Source organism: Lepisma saccharinum, chromosome 22, assembly GCF_977018435.1.
Source record: "Lepisma saccharinum chromosome 22, izLepSacc3.1, whole genome shotgun sequence".
Lineage (NCBI taxonomy): Eukaryota > Metazoa > Arthropoda > Insecta > Zygentoma > Lepismatidae > Lepisma > Lepisma saccharinum.
Window position 1 is genome coordinate 61,021,876 of NC_139250.1, and position 20,272 is coordinate 61,042,147.

A 20,272-nucleotide genomic window follows, 5' to 3' on the forward strand; every position below is an offset into this window, starting at 1 on the left:
GTGTTAAGTCCACTTATGCACAGTAAGGCTAATCGGGACTGGACCTACATTTTAAAGTGTGATCCGAACCACTATGTGTCTCCACTGGGAATCTAACCCGGGACCCCTTGATTACAAGGCGACGACGCTACCACTGCGCCATCGGGGAGGCCCTTAAGATTCATAGGCATAGACATATCAAATATTTTCAGAACTGATAACATGGAATACCTCGACAATCAAAGATATGACGGTGAGGACCTTAGGAGCTGATGCTACGGGCAAGAAAAAACAAAATAAAGAAGCTATAAAATAAAGGTAATGTCGTAGAAAAATGAAAATTAAATGCTCAAAATATTTGGGACACTACTAACGAGTGCAAGGTTTTTCTAGCTTTCAGGCGTTCCTTACAATGGTTTCACTGTTATTCCTCTATTTACTCAAATACCGATGGAAAATTATTTAGAGTAAATACAGGGTGAAGCCTGTAGTGGTCCTATTGGTCTATCGAAAAATAATTATTTTTCATTTTCTATTATTTTGTTTTGCATTGCAAGTTTGTTGGAAAGCTGAAAACTTAGAAACTATTACAGAACATTTCAGAAAGCAAAAAAATACACGAAATAGATCCTTGCGTGAGTAACAGCAACAACAACAACAAAAGAACAACAGAACTTACCTTCAAAGTTATGAATGCAAATGTTTCAGAGCTTACGCCTATGCTATGAACATGAGATGGCAGAGCATATTTTCTCTTTATATTTTCAAGTTAGCAAAGGAAGAATTAAATTGCTACATGATTTATTGTCGAAATAAATAATAATACGGATAATATTTGTCAATAATATTTCGTTTTGCAATTACAAACTAGTATTTAAGGTAATTTTGAGCTGTAATAAAGAAACCACAAGAAGAACTTTAAGAAATTTGATCAAATCGAAACTAAAGTTTTAAGAATATTGTCATCATATATCGCCATAAATGGAAATTTTGTAACAAGAGTTTTGAAACACAAGCTACTGACTAGTAAAGATACCTGTGACGTTTTAGAGATCATGTAGATGTACAAGATATTATTAAAGATACAGTTATTTTGGTGCAATAATAATCATTATTATCGTCTTTCTTATCTTCATTTTATTTGTCTTATTTATATTTTATAATTTTACTTGTAGTGAATTTAAAAGGTGATCTGACAAAGGTTAGATGGGAGAACAGCATAAGCTGAATAAAAATATTAATTAATATTATTACTCTTATACCCAGTGCAAATAATGCCAATTTACATATAAACTACAGGACTTAAACGTTTACATCAAGTGTATGTTCCAAAAATTAAAAGCTGAAATACGTAATCTTGAAAAGCTTCGACTGATTTCACTCAATGCAATGCGAGATGGTTCATTGTAATGCTTACCTCGTGCAGTAATTTCTGCTCAACTGCAGTTATTGTGGTCATAATAAATTATAACTTGTCCCAGTCTTGATCCCTCCTAAAGTATGGACTAGAATTGGAAGCTCTTAGGAGCACCTAATGGTTCGAGTGGTGCTCAGTGATGTGCCGTAGACTATAAGTTTACATCTACATGCGTTGTCTACACGTAATCTACGCGTAGAATACATTGGGTTGTAGTTTACATAGACTACGTAGACAATCTAAAGTGCATTAAAATTAATTTACAAGGGTTTCATGAAAGGAAAGTGACATTTTCAACTATATTGGCTCCTAACGAAATAAAAAGAATCCTATTTACAACAAATTTATCTTCTCTTCTATCATCAACTATGGAAGAAGATAAATAGTATGCAATAAACAACAACAGATGGCAGTCGTGAGGCAAGAGTGGTCTTTTTCCCATAAAACAAGGTGAGAAATTGTTCGAATTTGGAAGAAAGAGTATGAAATGTTCTCCTCACACATCAGCAACTGATACACAGTATAATTTTCTTTTAATTCCACGGCGCTCTTTGCCAAGTTATCACCTTTCGCCATGTTGTTTACATAGATTACGTAATCTAAGTGTATAAAATAGTCTACGTGTAGAATGTAGACTATCGTTGTTTACGCGTAAACGCACATCACTGGTGGTGCTCCACAACTGCTGAAATTTACCTTTCAAATTCTACGAAAATGGAGTCTTGTCTGACATAAGCAGAAATTGATACTGTCGCAAGACAATGAAGGCTTTTATTAGTTGCATTGAAATACAAGGTGCTGCAATGTATCGGACGAATTTGCAACACTGCGTCATAGGTAACACGTGACTACCGCCATCTTGGAGCCTCTGCTTTAGTTAACATGAAGTCGTAGAACGGGGCACAGCGCGCATTCACTGTAAAAACGTATTACAGATACAGCAACTGGGATCTTCCTTGGACCAACAAATCACCGGATCTGTCCGGTTGTGATAATTTTCTTTGGGGATATTTCAAAGCAAAAGTATTCCAACCAACCACGGCACGCACCCTAAATGAACTTAAAGATCGGATCCGTTAAGAGATGGCTCAAATTCCTCCTACCTTAGTAATAGAGTGGTACGAATTGGAGTTGATTGATTGATTGAGTTGGTGTTTTAAGTCCGCTTTATGCACAGTTATGGCTAATCGGGACTGGACCTACAGTTGGAAGTGGGATCCGAACCACCATGTTCCTCCACAGGGAATAGAACCTCTTGATCGAAATGGAGTTGTAGTAATTTTAATTTCAAATAAATCACAATGCAAGAACTATATTTGCATTTTATTTTGGAATTTCTTCTTCAGTAAATAAATTAGTTCATTTTGTCTTAATTTTGTATGCTTTGTTTGTATTGTGCATTATGCTCGATTCATTTGCGCACCCTTTATAAGCATGAGGATCGGACATATGAGTGCCAGGACATTTTGGTGCTGAGTAATTTTTGTATCAAACACTTCGGTGCCTTTGCAATTTCATGCAAAACTATTTGGGGTTGGGAGATTTTGGAGCAATATTTGTCCTCATATTATGCCCTATTTGTTGCGAATAAAGCTGTGTGTTGAAACGATTCTCTCGAGCTATCGACCAGGTGAGTTGTGGAAAAGATTCCAAGTAGAAGAAGGAACTTCTACCCTGAAGATGAGAGTGACGTTAGCTCTGAGAAGCTTGGAATCTTTTCCGCAACTCACCTGGTCGATGATCATTCGTCGCCAGGAAAGCTTCAAGACTTACTTCAAACTTGTATGTGGTGTCATCGAGTTCACGTATGAACGGACGAACTTTACTTGTATCATGAACAAGTTGTCAAGTTGTCATTTTCGAAGGAAAAAAATTAATATATCAAGCACCTGCCTTTAAAATGCATATCTATTAAATATATACTAAAATGTAATAGCACGCTAAAGTATAGAAGGTCTCCCTTTTTTAAAAAAATAAAAATAGGCAATTTCCAAAAAATGGTAAAATGATGTATTTCAAAACTGTGGTCTAAATATGAGCTACTAGTGGCAATATCACAAAAAGCAATTAAAATTAAAGAAAAAAGAGTCATTTATCGCTAAAACAATATAAAATTCATATTTATGAATAATCTGTTGTTTTGAGAATCACGCGGAATGGGAAAAAATCAAAATTAAGAAAAGCATCCAAATATTTGTTGAAAATGTGATCTCAGCATTAGACCTCATGTCATATCCCATATTTAGACCATCACGCTATTTTTCTTCTTCAATTTATTTTCGCTCTCTTTGGTACATAGTTCACAAACAAATCATGGCATTATAAAAGCACACATTTGTTTTATGTACCACTAATATCATAACCTATACAAAGCAGATGAGAATTCAGAAAACGCTGAGTTAAAACATCCCTGCAAAAGTTTTCGGAGGTCGCAATTCTATAACAGCGTCCAAGGCCGAAACTAACCACCACTTCCTCTTGCGAATAGGCGCCGCAACCTTTATCCTTGACAGATGTAATCAGTTTCCATAGCCTCTGCCAGGCTGCAGCACCCGGGATCGCTGATAACTCCAAAACCCATATTTAAACCTTCGCCCATATTTAGACCCTCTTTTCTACTATTGCGAGACATGAAGTTACCCTTAGAAGGGACTAGTATTCATCTCTGTTATCAGTGCTTGCTTCTAATGGAAGGGGGGAGGGGTATACGACATCCCCTTAGTTAATTTGCACCCAAGCATCAGATAGTATCAGGCACGTCTGGTATTCGATCTCTGTAGCTGAGAGGTTAGCACAGAGCGATACGACACCAGGTGTCCTGAGTTCGAATCCCCGCCTGGGCATGGGAGTTCTTTGTGAGTGTCCCAACATATCAGCAGTCATCCTCATCTTCGCGATTATCCGAAAGTTGTAATGAGGCAAGTAAAATAAACAGAATTGATTTGGTTAATTTAACTTCGCATTTATGCCACTATCGGCTAATCACGAAGATGAGGGAGAGTGATTAAATTGATGAAGGAGCACTCACAAAGAACATTCATGCCCAGGTTGGGATTCGAACCCGTGACCCCTGTTGAATTAACCAAAATTTTAAACAATAAATGAATTATATTCGAGCTGCAAGTAGCCGTGTTCTTTTTGTGTGCGAGACTCGGTTGACCACTATAGGGTATACAGATAAGTAAAGATTCAGTTGAAATAAAAAAAAAATACATAAAGTCTATAGTAGCACAGACTAAATGTTCAAGTGCATAGTCGAGAAGGATGCAGGAAGGTGCAACAAAAAACGCACCAATCGATGCACTTCGATGTTACCTTTACAAGGATATACAAAAACCCATTAAACTCTAAACCTGAATCTTCGAAAAGGACAAAAAACACAGTAGCACATCAAATTCCATGCACTTAGTAATCTGTATGAGTATCATCATCATTTTAATGCATTGATGAGTGTAAAACAAGCTTAATACTCACCCAACTAATGAGAGAGCAGCATCCGCCCGTGTCGCTCTTGGCCAGGTGCTTCCTGATGTACTTGAAGTAACAATGCTCCAGGCCCAACAATATGGCGGCCAGAAGAATGCCGCAGCATAGTAGAAGGAATGTGGAGAAGAACTGCTCAAGCGCCAATGGGTCGCTTCTACTCTTCTTCTCTTTGCGAGCCTTGCACGCGCCCGTGAACCAGAATCTGTGGAGCCGTTCTAGGTCTCCTAGAAAGAAAATAGACACGTAAAATATGCTTCTGCAAAATTACCACTAATTTATTTACAAAACACGTAAAATATATTTGTGTAAAGTGACTACTAATTTCCTTAAAACACGTAAAATATGTTTATTTGAAGTAATCACTATTTTCTTTATAAACCACGTAAAATATGTTTGTTTAAAATAACCACTAATTTCCTTAAAGCCACGTAAAATAAGTTCATTTGAAGTAACCACTAATTTCGTTACAACTCATGTAAAAATATGTTTGCGTAAAGTGAACACTAATTTCCATAAACACAGGAAAAATTCGTTTGTTTGAAGTAACCACTAACTTCTTCACAGAGCACGCAACAATGTGACATTTCCTACAATGCATCAGCTGTGTGTGCTAATTCATAAGGTATGTAAAATATGTTTGCGTAAAGTAACAACGACTTACTTTACAAATCACATTAAATTTGTTATTACTATTTTCTTTATAAAGCACGTAACTTTACATTCTGAAAAGTAATGATTACTTTTTAACTACGTAAGGCATGTTATTGTCAATTCACTATTAATATCTTTAAAAAACACGTAAAATAACCACAAATTTCCTTACAAAGCACATGAAGTATGTTTCTGTATAGTAACCTCTAATGTATTTGCAAAATAAAATAGGTTTATGTAAAGTTACTACACATTTATTTAAAATTTACAAGAACTGATTTCTGGGTTGCTCCAAGCGTAAGTGTCTTTTGGAGTGAATTTTCATAAAGTTCTATAACACTACTATTGTGCCTCTTGAGGTTAATCGCGACGATGAAGGCGAATATCAAGAACTCAGTACTACCTTGATTTTTTTATATTCTTCTTTGGTTGTTTGAGTTCTTGTTTTAAGTCCACTTATGCACAGAGAGGCTAATCGGGACTAAACCTACAGTTTAAAGTGGGATCCGAACCACTATGTACCTCCACCGGGTCAGGTCGGTAGCAAGGATTAGGGTAGGGGCAATGAAGGGTGCCACACACAGAGGGCACCATTGAAAGCTTTTCGACCGAGAAGGGAAAATGAAAACATACAAGATGTTTCTCGACCCTTAAACCTTGCTGACAATTTATTTTCATTGAGAGTAAGAAAAGTTAAATTCTAATTATTTTCTTTCTGAGGTGCCACTTGGGTTTCATAGATATTTTGTAAATTTTACTTAGAATAATGTGTAACACTTAGATGATAACAATGATATTTTTTTCAAGCGCAGTTAAATACGTAATTTCTACCAACATTACATTAAATGTACTGATAATAAACTGCACACTGTATTATTTACTTAACAATTATATTTTCTTATTTTTCTTTTAGGCTGTTGGAATTTTTTGTTTCCCAAAGTAGTAGTAATAGTACGTTATTAAAGTGTTTTTCAGACAGATATAACTAAAATATTCTTAAATGTGCTAAACTTTTCTTTAAAATCAGAAATGCAAATTCGGTCATTCCATGTCAAATCAACAGATAAAAATTATTTTTCAACTTTTAGGATTCAGATTCATTACTTTTTTTTGTTTATACATTGTACCTATCAAGAGGACAAAAACTGCCAAATTCCAGATTTTTTCGTCTCTAAGTTTTTGAGTTATTGACTTTCAAAAAAGCAGAAATCCCAAAATTTGACGACATTTTGAAATCTTTAAACAGCTGTAGATCAAAAACTATTTGACCTAGATTGCTCAAATTTGTATCATTCTCTTCTACTTTTAATGGGATTAGAAATGAAACATGACTGTGATATTTGAAGTTTGTAATTTTTAAAAAAACTTGAAAATTTTCATTGAATATCTAAAAAATATCATTCCTTATTTTTTTTTTAATATATGTTTTGAAGATAGCAATGGACTATTCGTGTGCAAAATTTCTTATGGGGATGGTAATGGGTTCGTATGGAAATTAATTTTTTGTATTGTAATGTGTGCGAAATTTGCTAAATTTGTCGACTTCCATGTTAAAACTAGGGATTCCAGAAAATTTGAAATAAGGATTCGGAAAATATACTATCCGCATTTCAGAGGTAATCCGGATTTCGGAGCGAGAAGAATTACGGAGGCAAGACAGGTTCTAGAAGGATAACGGATTAACTAACTAACTAACTCTCTAGCCTTCTTAAACCCGAAGGTTCATGGCTGCAGCAACACAGGCCTTCCATCTGTCCCTATCGTGAGCAAGATCTATATACTCTTTTCAATCCCTACCGATCTCCTTTAGGTCCATCTCAACTTTGTTCCTCCATCTTCGTCTCGGCCTTCCTACAGGTCTCTTACCATCAGGTTTGCCAACAAGAATCCTGTAAACTCCTCTTTCCTCTCCCTTTCGTGCCACACGGCCTGCCCACCTAAGTCTTCTTGATTTAATTATTCTAATAATATCTGGATATGAATACAAATTATGTAGTTCTAAATTATGTAACCTTCTCCACTCACCTGACTCCTCGACCCTTTTAGGTCCAAATATTTTCCTAAGGATCTTATTTTCAAATACTCTCAATTTATGTTCCTCTTTCAATGTAAGGGACCAAGTTTCACATCCATATAATACTACAGGCAAAATTACTGTATTGTATATTTTAACTTTTAGTTTCTTAGATATTAAACGAGAAGACCAAAGTTTATGAAGAGAGAAGTAACAGGCGTTTCCTGAATTAAGCCTACTTTTTATTTCCTCTTTAATATAATTTCCATTTGTTAATATTACTCCTAAGTATTTGATTTTGGAAACTGGTTCAAACGAGTTGTTATCAATAATTAGATGTTGATTATTACCTAACACTTGGTTTCTGCCTGTAAGCATATATTTAGTTTTCTCTTTGTTAACTTCCAAACCTATCTCTTTAGCAGTTTTGAAAAATATTTTAGCATTATTCTTAATTGTATTTATATCATCCCCTAATAAGTCTACATCATCTGCATATGCTAACAACTGAGTCACACCATTTAATTTTAGTCCTTCTTTAGTTTCTTTTACCTTCCTCACAGCATATTCTAAGGCAAAATTAAAGAGCAATGGAGATAATGCATCTCCTTGTTTTAACCCATCATGAATTGCAAATTTGTCAGACATATTAATACCCACACGAATTTTACTTTCTGTTTCACTGGTGCATACTTTTATCATACTAACAAGCTTCTTAGGTATTCCAGACTCGACTAATATATTATATAATTTATCTCTTTTGACCGAATCATATGCTTTTTTGAAATCAATGAATAGCTGATGGACATTTTGATTATATTCCCACTTTTTTTGAAGTGTCTGTATGATGTGAAAAATTTGATCTGTAGTTGATCTGTTACGTTTAAATCCACATTGATAATCACCTATAATTTCATTAGCATATGGGGTTAGTCTTGTTAAAAGAATGTTAGATAATATTTTACATGTTGTTGAGAGTAGAGAAATTCCACGGTAATTATTGCAGTTCATTTTATCACCTTTTTTAAACACAGGAACAATTATGGATTCTTTCCACTGTTGAGGGATTTCTTCTTTATTCCATATTAAACAAATTAATTTATGAATTTGACATATTAACGAATTCCCACCATATTTAATTAACTCAGCTGGTATTAAATCAATGCCAGGTGCTTTGTTATTCTTTAGCCTTTTAATAGAATCTTTAACTTCAGTCAAGTTAGGTTCTGAAACTAAAGGTTCTTCTGTGTGTACTTCATTTACTTCTGATTTATCTCCTACATGAACATTTAAAAGGTCATTAAAGTAGTTCTTCCATCTATTTAGAATATCGCTTTGGTCAGCTAGAAAATCACCGTCTTTATCTTTTATCAAGTTTACTTTAGGTTGCCACCCCTTTCAAAATTCATTTACACCTTTATATAAATTTCTGATATTTTTTGTTTTTGCTGTTTGTTTCAATTTCGTTAATTTTGTTTTTCAAGTAATCTCTTTTTTTACTTCTAAACTTGCGGTTAACTTCTCGCTATATTCTATTATAATTGCTTAGATTTGTATCATCAGAGTTATTTAACCACCTAAGTCTAGCCTGATTTCTTATTTCTATTAGATTATGACATTCATTATCAAACCATGGCTTACTTTTTCTCGGTTTATGGTATCCTATGCTTTCTTTAGCTGCTGATTCTATTGCATTACGTATGTGCTCCCAATTCTTATTTACGTCTGCTTCATTTATATTTTCATCATCATTTAAATCCTGCAAAATGTCAAATCTATTTGACAGTTTAATTTGGTAATCTTTCTTAATTCTTTCATCAGTAAACTTTCCTGTATCAAATTTTATAACTTTTAGATTTTGTTGCTTATGATTTATCACTGAGAGTCTTTCTCTTAATTTAGCAATTACTAAATAATGGTCACTGGCACAGTCAGCACCTCTATGTGTACGAACGTCAATTATACTAGTATGCCTTCTCTTATCAATGAGAATATGATCTATCTGATTATGAGTTTAACCATCTGGAGAAGACCAGGTATATTTATGGATATCTTTATGTTTAAAAGTGGTACTTTTCACAATTAAATTCTTTGAGGTTGCAAAAGTAATCAATCTTATACCATTATCTTTACTTAATTCATGAAGACTTTCTTTGCCAATCGTGGGTTTAAATGTCTCTTCTTTGCCAATCTATGCGTTACAGTCACCTAACAGAATTTTCATATCATACTGAGAAAATTTATCAAAGACCTGTTCTAACTCTGCATAAAAATCATCTTTAGTATTATCATCTTTATCTTCCGTTGGTGGATGTATGTTTATTAAAATAATTTTACACCACCTACCCTGTAAAACTACATATGATATCCTATCATTAATAAATTCTACTGTTTTAAGAGCTTAGATAATTCTATTATTTATGAAAAAGCCTGTTCCAAAATTATGATTTTCAGTACCACCATAGAAAAAGGTATAATTTTTAGTTTTAGAATTCCCTTCTCCTGGCCACCTAATTTCCTGGACAGCTACTACATCTAATTTATACTTAACTATCTCATTAACTGTACACTGAAATGCCCCAGGCCGGTAAAGGCTCAGAACATTCCAGGTGCCTAATTTAATATCCTTATTCCTTATGTAGATCTTATCCTTAGTCCAGGGACCTCCCAAAGTAGTCCCCACCCGGAGATCCGAATGGGGGACTATTTTACCTCTGGAATATTTTACCTTGGGAACATCCATGGCCTCATGTTTCTGATTCTTGACATGTCTTTTTACAGTGCAGAGTTGTCAGCTCTACGCCTAACCCCCAATATGAATGGAGGACCGCACCTGTCGTTGGTCAGCTGATCCCTTGGATCTAGCTGGGAGGATCACATTGTAGTCCACCAACCATACCCCACTTGTGCCGATTGTGGGACGCTCATAGAGCCATGACAGGACAGCTCTGTACATCCCAACAGAGCAAAATGTTGACCATTTCACTCTGTTGGTTGACTAACTGCAGTGAACAAGTCACTGGGCGATGAGGTCGTCACATCCCTACGCCTCAAGAACTATTTCTTGCTTGAGAAATTATCGTGTGATATTAATGTTCTCACATTTCCTATTGTGTGTACCCTGTAGTATCCAACAATAATTTACTACTTACAAGATTTACGATCTGCTACAAATGGCCATGATTGGCTGCTGCAACACACTGCTGGATAGGTAGATCAGTGTCACTGATGATTGATGACGTACCTCACCCACTACCCTAGATAAACCTGCACTGTGCCCACTGAAATCCTATTAGCCCCTTTGATCCCTTTCCAGTCATACACATCAAACAAGAGACAAAAATAAACATTACAACACCTCAAATAAGACTAAAAATGAGCATGACAGTCAAAATTTGGTTTACTTTTATGACGTCGGGAACATGAGACGCTTTTATCACTCATCAGGGCTTGCTGGGTAGAAAAGAAACACAACATTCTTTTCAAAGTTAACCGCAGTTTTATAATCGCTTATATTTCCTAATCACTTACCAGAAGGATAACGGATTACAGAGGGAAAGCGAATTTTGGAGGGGAAACCGATTTCGATCCATATTTTTAATAATTGTCTCATGAATTTTAAAATATAGTCTAATCTACCAACCCAACGTCAGACTGTCTTCCACGTAGTACCCCCTGGACTGCATTTAGCAGACTTACGAGACTATGGCGTCTGACCGCACAGCCAGTACAATCCTAAGTGGTTTTGTGATCTGCCCATTTGTGTTTGTGATTGTCCCTTCGTCTGCTTCATCTTATCACAATTCATCCTTATCTTCGCGATTAGCCAAAAGAAGAAAAACGAAGTTAAATACAACAAATAAATCAAATCAATAAATGTAAGATGTCGTTCAACAAATAAAGTATGGGATATGATAAATTTCTTCTTAATTTAAAAGGATAAGTAAGCCCTGTACAGTCACGGACACTTCTGGGTTATAACAGTTCCATTAACTTTCAATGGAATCGTTACATCCCAGAAGTGTTCATGACTGCACAAAACGAAGTACATACTGAGCAATTGAAGGGCATCAGGGAAGGGACACATAAATGAGAGAAGTTGGGAGGCCATTTCAAGATTCACACAGGAAAGATAGATTGATTGAGTTAGTTTTTTAAGTTTAAGGCTAATAGGGACTGGACCTACAGTTCAAAGTGGGATCCGGCAGGAAAGATAGCAATGATAGCCAAGAGGCTTTACAACAGGTGGCGACATCGGTTACTTTCGCTACTTTTTTCTAGATTGCAGGGGATGCAGAGAATTTTAATCAGAAGATTTGGTGAATGGATTACCCGTGCACGCAGATGTGTCTTTTATAACACAGAGAGAGGGGAGGAGGGGTAATACAAGCAGAAAAAATGGTGGAAGGGAAGAATAAGACGTAAAACAGCATGGAGAAAAGGTGAAAGAATTACAAAGGAATTCGGGAGAGAGCTAGGAAATATCTGTGTGTGAAACTGAAACTTTATATCTGCCAATGCTAATTTATCAGTATTTGGCTCCTGCCCAGCCGGTCAAAATTTTCTGGCGCCGCGAATGAAAGAAGCCGACTGCACATAGTAATATAGTAGATGTCTCTTTTATGAAATGATTTCACTACCTTATGTTTTAATTTTTAACTATAAAATAATTGATACAGGTTAACAAAAGGTTGGTACATGAGATCAGTTCCGCAAAAATCAAATGTAATCTGAATATTTTTTTTTTATGTATGATACTAGAGCAGCAGCTGCTCCAGTATTAATCATGTAGGTGTGCTGAGGAGGCGCGGAATGACATTTTGGGTGTGTGATGTTGAGAATAAAGAAAACATGCATTCTTTAGCCATTACATCAAATACCAATGAACATTTAATAGGCTTTTATGAAAATATGCCAATGAAACTGAAGACCAGTAGTGACTTGTTTCAGTTTTATTTGTTTTGGCCAGTACAAGCGCATGTTGTTTTTTTTATTTTAAACGAACAAAGCTTGTTTATGGAGGCCAATAATCATATACTGTGTCTTAAGAAGAAAAATAATTTTATATAAAAAAAATGGTGGAAGAAAGACAACAGCCATTAAAAATTGTTGAGACTCCCCCTGCCCTAATAGATGAAAGCAAATGCGGGTTCTCTTTCAGATTAGGATCAATGCCTGTTGTCTCCCATGACAGTGGTGTTAGTCCAATATGACGACAAAGTATTAGAAAGTAACATGGCAGATGCCGAAAATAAATTAAGTGGTGCTGAAAAACCCCTTCGCACCTTCTTCCCCGCGCCACCCATGCATGAGAGCAAGAAAGGTTTGGTCGAAAGCAGAATGAAATATATATGTCATTTTGTGTTGTATACGATTGCATTGTTTGAGCTCCGAAGCATGTAATCTCAGGAAGCAGATGCAAATGATTATATTCTTTCGGCGTCAGAAAGTGCTTGCGCTTTTAACTGAAGCGCGAATTTGTCCAATTTATCAAAATATCGCTCTTGTGCAACTGCTACGACAGATAAGGAGCCATCGAGCAATGTGGGCATGTTTGGCGGAAACAAAGAACTGTTGTATAGTGTCTCTCAAAAGTTTTAGGACAACGACATTTTAAACTAGGCAACCCAAATTACACAAGGCGTTGGTGGGTTGCGTGTAGAGTTAGGCTCAATTTCAGGGTTGCCACATGCACAATAGATATTTGTGAAATACGCGAACGAAATGAAAAGAAGTATTTTTGTATAAAATTATTAAAATATCAATATTATATCGCAAACGACGAATTTCTTTCTAAAAGAAAAGAAACTAGGTTTTCTAGTATTTCATCGGTGATGAGCCTAAGGAAAAAAAAAGAGGTTAAAGGAAACGAAAGACGACAAAGGAGAGGAGTAAGAGAAAGCGAAAGGAGAAGAGGAAAAGTAGAGGAGAGAAGAAAGAGAGGATAGGAGAAGTAGTGAGAAGAAAGGAAAAATCGAGGAGAGATGAGGAAAATGGATCATAGAAGAGAGGTGAGGAGAGGAGAGGAGGAGACGAGAAGAGGGGAGTTTAGAGTATAGTAAAAGAGAGTAAAAGGGAACAATGAAAAGAAGAGGAGAAGAGTGCAGTGGAATCGGAAATCTAAGACAGGAAAGGAGATAAGAGGAGTGGAGAAGAGTGGGATGGAGACAAGATACGAGAAAAATAGAGAAGACGATATGAGATAAAAGCAGAGGAGAAGGAGGGGAGAGAAGAATAAGAAGGAGAAGAGAAAATATAAGAGAATGGAATCGAAAGGAGAGAAGAGGTAGTTGGAAAAAATATCGTCTCGGCGTCAAGAATTGATGCATTGATCAAATTATCATGAAACAAAACACTCAATAACGTTTTGAAAAATATTGGAGAATGTATTAGATCGGTGCTATATGCATTTTGGCCGAGTTCAGAGCAAGATGAAATCTTTCACGTAAGATCATTGATTCTACCTGCGATTATACTACTAAAAACATGAATGTAGTTTTAACATTTATAAGAATTATCCAATTTTTCTCCAATTCTCGCTTCGTTGAAATGAAGATATTGTAATTTAATATTTCCCTTCCCCCATCGTTAATTCCAAACTGAATCATTCCGTTTCACACAGCGTGGGCAATCAACACAATGGGATACGTCTAAAACTTACCAAAATTATCTGCCACCGGAGGGGTTTGAACCTATGACCATCAGGTTGACAATCCTTAACGGTAACCATTACCCTACACGCCGTCGCTTCTGAAAGCAGGTAGAAGGAGCTAACCAACGTGAAATGTAGATGCAACTCTCCTCCTACATGTAATGTGCAAAGAAAACTTGTTTGTATCAAAGAAAACGAAGGTAGAACGAATCGGCGATAACATTTAACGGAGAATTGCACATGTTGAAAACTTTTCATTCGATATTTGCAGAGGTATCCTTTCATTGATCTCGAGTGGGAAAAGGGGTAAAATTGGTATATCCTGAATTGTCACAAATATAAAGAGTTATTTCATTAATATTTGTCAATGTCTTTAAACGAGTACAGAATTATTGTTAGAGTATCATAATTCATGATCTTATACATGAAAACATAACTTTGAATGTGTTGTTTTTTATATATACATTCCAGATGCAGAACAATGTAGCCACTTTACACTGCTATTACAAATAATGTTACCATGCTCTTGTTTAATAGAAGGGGAAATATGTTTTCTAGTATGAAGGATAACCTGGGACCGCAATCAATGCTTTCAAGAACTCTAACCAAGACACTACGCCCTTCGTTTCCCTTGGAGCAACAATTCTTAATCATTCTCTCGCCTCAATATTGTAAACATTATCCAGCGACAGAAAAGTTCAAAATCTCGGTTATAACTCTGTACTTCTAGAATTACTTTATACACATGCATTTAACTCTGAATTTATTTCTGCGTATTAGTATATCTAAGCTGGTGAATAATTTATTTGTAATTTAATAACGGTTACATGAATATTTACGAGATAGTTCCTTACAACTTGGAATCTAGTAAATAGATAGTTTCAAGTCTTCAAATTAATTTTAGACTACTAGATATTTGCACGGGATTTGTTTCCAGTCATTCATTGCTGAAGCAAACGTTTTACAACTTTGCTGAATTGTCTGAGATAAGTCTTTTTACTTGCTACATGTATGCGAACTACACTCTGACCCACTTATCGCTGAGGCAGGTGAACGAAAACACAAGTATCTGAGCAGCGATGAACACGTGAGAGGAACGGGATTGCGTGGAGGGAGGAAAGCCACTGCCGTTACCAGCCTTCCCAGCAGCGTGCACTGTTTCGCTCTGTCCAGTCGATCCCCCTTTCCCCCTTCTCCCCTCTCCCCTTCTTTTCTGCTATGCGCGGCTTTGCTCCGGAGATGCTGGGACAGGACACAATTAATTGGTTTCGCAAAAAGTATCTCTGTATGTCACACATTTCATTCTTACTCACATGAAAAATGCCAATTTGCATTCAGGGCTAGTTTCACAGTTACAAACTCTTTTGTCATCGATGAGAAGTTTAGGCATTTTGTTTATAATTTTGAAATTGAGGTCTAAGGTTAAAATCCTCATATTTAGAGCTTGAACTCGTAATCTAAGAGGTTTTAAGATCCGTCCTCTTCTTTGTGCGTGACCTTTTTTATTTCTTTCTCTATTCATTATTCATCCTCATCGTCGCGATTAGCCAAAAGTAAAATAAGAAAAGTCCCCCTCCTTGACTGTGCTGTATGAGGCGCTGTGCATTGGACTCCGACTGCGGGACGTCATGGGCTCATGGATTCGAGACCGCCTGTTTTCAGTCTTAGGGTTCTCGGCCTTTGGTATAGGACCGATCGCAACCCACCATCGTGAGGAAATTGGGGAGCTACGAGTGAGTAGCGTAATCGGGTCTGGGAAACCTCATATAACGGCTGGGGTTCGACGCGCTGATCCCACGTCACTCCATTACCGGTTGAAGAACTCCACACCTCTAGGTAGGGTTGTGGAAGGGAGACTGGCAGTCGGGAGATAGGTCAAGGCCCTTCGAGGATTGTCGATCCATGGGTTATTATTATTATTATTATTATTAAAATAAGAAAATACAAGGGAATGAAGAAAAATATATTTTTAAAATATTTATCTATAATAAAGCAACCATTCAGTTTTATTTTGTTTTCAATGGATCTATTGACACTACTACGCTGTAATCCCGATAAGTATTTTACATGTTACAGGATAAAGCACGTGTTACTATTCGAATACTTATTTAATAAGCTTTTTGTTTGTCAGGAATTATGACTTAAACTTATGCATGTTGAGCTAGTGCCCACCTAGCCGCCTCTGATGAAATCCATCATTCTTTAGATTCTTTTTAAAATTAGACTCTGGTCACTTGTAACTTGCTAGGTGCAGATGTTGTGCATCGACGCACAGTGTTTTGCGATAAGAAGCGGCCTTGAATATAGCGTGAGTCACTTTGAACGCGAGCATGCTACGCTACCAAGCTTGTCTGCCTTTGAAAACAAAGTAATTTTTTTCACATGTTTCTGAACGCGATTGCTATTGTAGAAGTATATATTCTCTCAAAAGAGCAAGATAAAAAAAAATCGACCAATGTTCTCCCGTCGTTTTCTAAACATGAATTTTCAATGGCGCTCGGACAATTTGAACTGTTTTGTAATCTCTCTCTCTCTCTCTCTCTCTCTCTCTCTTTCTCTCTCTCTCTCTCTAACTTATTATATTATATTATATATATACCGGTATATATATATAATTTTGGGTCTGGCCCCTTCCTCAAAGAAATCCTGGATACGTGCCTGGTCTACGTCAATGACAGAAATGCAAGCAATATTTTTATTTATTTTTAACCCAATTAAAGGAATGTGTAAGAATTTAAAAGAAATTAGAAAGAGCGGAACTACTGTTGCTCTACCTTAAAAATTGTTGTTCTTCGATTAAGAAAAATAAGAAGCATTTAGTCCAGCACCTTAACACAGTGTCTTACGAGTATCTCTTGACAAACACTGTCAAATGTGATGTGATTTCATGAATGAAATTTTTCCCCTGTCTACGTATAACGTTTCTCACATTTGGCAGTTCGCAAACATTTTTGCAAACGGTGTAATTATTTCGTGTTAATTTTCGCAACTGCAAATACATTTCATAACACTGTTCTGGACACGAGACTTGCGTCAGTAAACAAGCATTTCGTCTGTTCCAGTATCACAGGAAGAGAGCATCGTTCTGCAATGTTCAAGCCTCTAGATATTTTCCATTCTCATTTATAATATCTAATCACAATAATAAGTTAGAAGAAATAACTCGTATTTTCACAACTACTAATATTCTAGTTTTTCATCATCACATCAAATTATTTCTCGAAGATGGCTGCTATTGATTGATTGATTTAGTGTTTTAAGTCCACTTTATGCAAAGTAAGGCTAATCGGGACTGGACCTACAGTTTAAAGTGGGATCCGAACCTCTATGTGACTCCACCGGGAATCGAACCCGAGACCCCTTGATTACAAGGGAACGCGGACAGAATTTACAATACCGGATACTTCTGTAATTTCTATGCTACGACTTATACTCACGAAATAATTAGTCGCGATGATTTATCTCAGGTCAACATGTTTGGGTGAGGTGAAGAAATTGTTCATTAACCTGTAGAAGTTGTAAAATAAGCTTTTCAATTCTCGCAATGACTCTCCGCATACAAGTATGGGTGTCATATTTGTCGATATGAACAATTGACGTTCGCAATTAGTTACACTGTCTACAGCGTTGCCACACTGTTGATTTCATACTTGGAGAGCATGGAAATGCGTCGAGGATGACGAAGACCACAGTGACAGTGACAATCACGATGTAGAAGAACATGTGGAATGTGGACTGATTTGATTACAGGTAAGTTTGGCAACAGTGCATCGATCATAAAATTGCAGGATACGAAAATGGCGTCTTCCATGATGAACGTTTCCCGTTAAAGTGCTACGAAAATAAGACTTTTTATCGGTTCGTTTTCACAATTAGCGCAAAACCATTCATAATATCAAATCACAATAATAAGTTAGAAGAAATAACTCGGTAAGGTTAGGTTAGATTAGGTTAGGCAAACATAGTTAAATTTGGGGTCGTAAGACCATGCACGGGTAGACCCACAAATCATTGACGGATAGCTCCACGAACCATTCACGGTGGTTAGATTAGGTTAGGTTAGGTTAGGCAAATTCATGATTAGGAGGCCTCAATTAGTGAGTATGGGAAATATTACAAAAATCGAGGAGGGGTCCGGGATTGTAAATTATGCGCCATCGGGGAGGCTGATAGCTGCTATACTACAAGAAAGCAAGTCAAAATTAAAGTAAAAGCTTAACTACATGTATACCCAACGACATTTACAATCTTGGAAGGACAGAATACTTAAAAATTGATGCTTCAACGGAAGGTAAAAGCGGGGTGTAGTGGCTAGTATTCCCGATTGGGCTGCTAGCGGTCCTAGGATCCATCCTCCTTACGAAGTGTTCTATTTTCTTCGATTCTCATTTTATTAAACAACAGTATGGTGGCATTATTTGTAATAGCAGTGTAAAGTGGCTACATTGTTCTGCATCTGGAATGTATATATAAAAAACAAATAAATGAATTAACACACGTTCAAAGGGATATTTTCATGTATAAGATCATGAATTATGATACTCTAACAATAATTCTGTACTCGTTTAAAGACAGTGACAAATATTAATGAAATAACTCTTTATATTTGTGACAATTCAGGATATACCAATTTTACCCCTTTTCCCACTCGAGATCAATGAAAGGATACCTCTGCAAATATCGAATGAAAAGTTTTCAACATCTGCAATTCTCCGTTAAATGTTTTCGCCGATTCGTTCTACCTTCGATTTCTTTGTTACAAACAAGTTTTCTTTGCACATTACAAATGGAGGAGAGTTGCATCTACATTTCACGTTGGTTAGCTCCTTCTACCTGCTTTCAGAAGCGACGGCTTGTAGGGTAATGGTTACCGTTAAGGATTGTCAACCTGATGGTCGTAGGTTCAAACCCCTCCGATGGCAGATAATTTTGGTAAGTTTTAGACGTATCCCATTGTGTTGATTGTCCACGCTGTGTGAAACGGAATGATTCAGTTTGGAATTAACGATGGGGGAGGGGAAATATTAAATTACAATATCTTCATTTCAACGAAGCGAGAATTGGAGAAAAATTGGATAATTCTTATAAATGTTAAAACTACATTCATGTTTTTAGTAGTATAATCGCAGGTAGAATCAATGATCTTAAGTGAAAGATTTCATCTTGCTCTGAACTCAGCCAAAAGGCATATAGCACCGATCTAATACATTCTCCAATATTTTTCAAAACGTTATTGAGTGTTTTGTTTCATGATAATTTGATCAATGCATCAATTCTTGACGCCGAGACGATATTTTTTCCAACTACCTCTTCTCTCCTTTCGTTTCCATTCTCTTATATTTTCTCTTCTCCTTCTTATTCTTCTCTCCCCTCCTTCTCCTCTGCTTTTATCTCATATCGTCTTCTCTATTTTTCTCGTATCTTGTCTCCATCCCACTCTTCTCCACTCCTCTTATCTCCTTTCCTGTCTTAGATTTCCGATTCCACTGCACTCTTCTCCTCTTCTTTTCATTGTTCCCTTTTACTCTCTTTTACTCTACTCTAAACTCCCCTCTTCTCGTCTCCTCCTCTCCTCTCCTCACCTCTCTTCTATGCTCCATTTTCCTCATCTCTCCTCGATTTTTCCTTTCTTCTCACTACTTCTCCTATCCTCTCTTTCTTCTCTCCTCTACTTTTCCTCTTCTCCTTTCGCTTTCTCTTACTCCTCTCCTTTGTCGTCTTTCGTTTCCTCTAACCTCTTTTCCTTTCCTTAGGCTCATCACCGATGAAATACTAGAAAACCTAGTTTCCTTTCTTTTAGAAAGAAATTCGTCATTTGCGATATAATATTAATATTTTTAATAATTTTATACAAAAATACTTCTCTTCATTTCTTTTGCGTATTTCACAAATATCTATTGTGCATGTGGCAACCCTGAAATTGAGCCTAACTCTACACGCAACCCACCAACGCCTTGTGTAATTTGGGTTGCCTAGTTTAAAATGTCTTGTCCTAAAACTTTTGAGAGACACTGTACGATACTACTACTGCAACATCACTGATCTCATTGCTATTCAGTTAGCCAACTATTTC

The 20,272-nt window shown here is 36.4% G+C and overlaps 1 protein-coding gene across 1 annotated transcript in view; it reads right to left on the bottom strand.

The window, feature by feature from the left end:
* Positions 1-218: 218 nt before the first annotated feature.
* LOC146004893 (glutamate receptor ionotropic, NMDA 2A-like) overlaps positions 219-20,272 on the bottom strand; it is a 196,660-nt gene continuing 176,606 nt past the window's right edge. The window contains exons 6-7 of the mRNA XM_083143921.1: positions 4,871-5,106; positions 219-254 (exon numbers count right to left, since the gene is read on the bottom strand). Coding sequence (XP_083000047.1) covers positions 219-254; positions 4,871-5,106 — 272 coding nt within the window. The remainder of the gene's footprint in view (positions 255-4,870; positions 5,107-20,272) is intronic.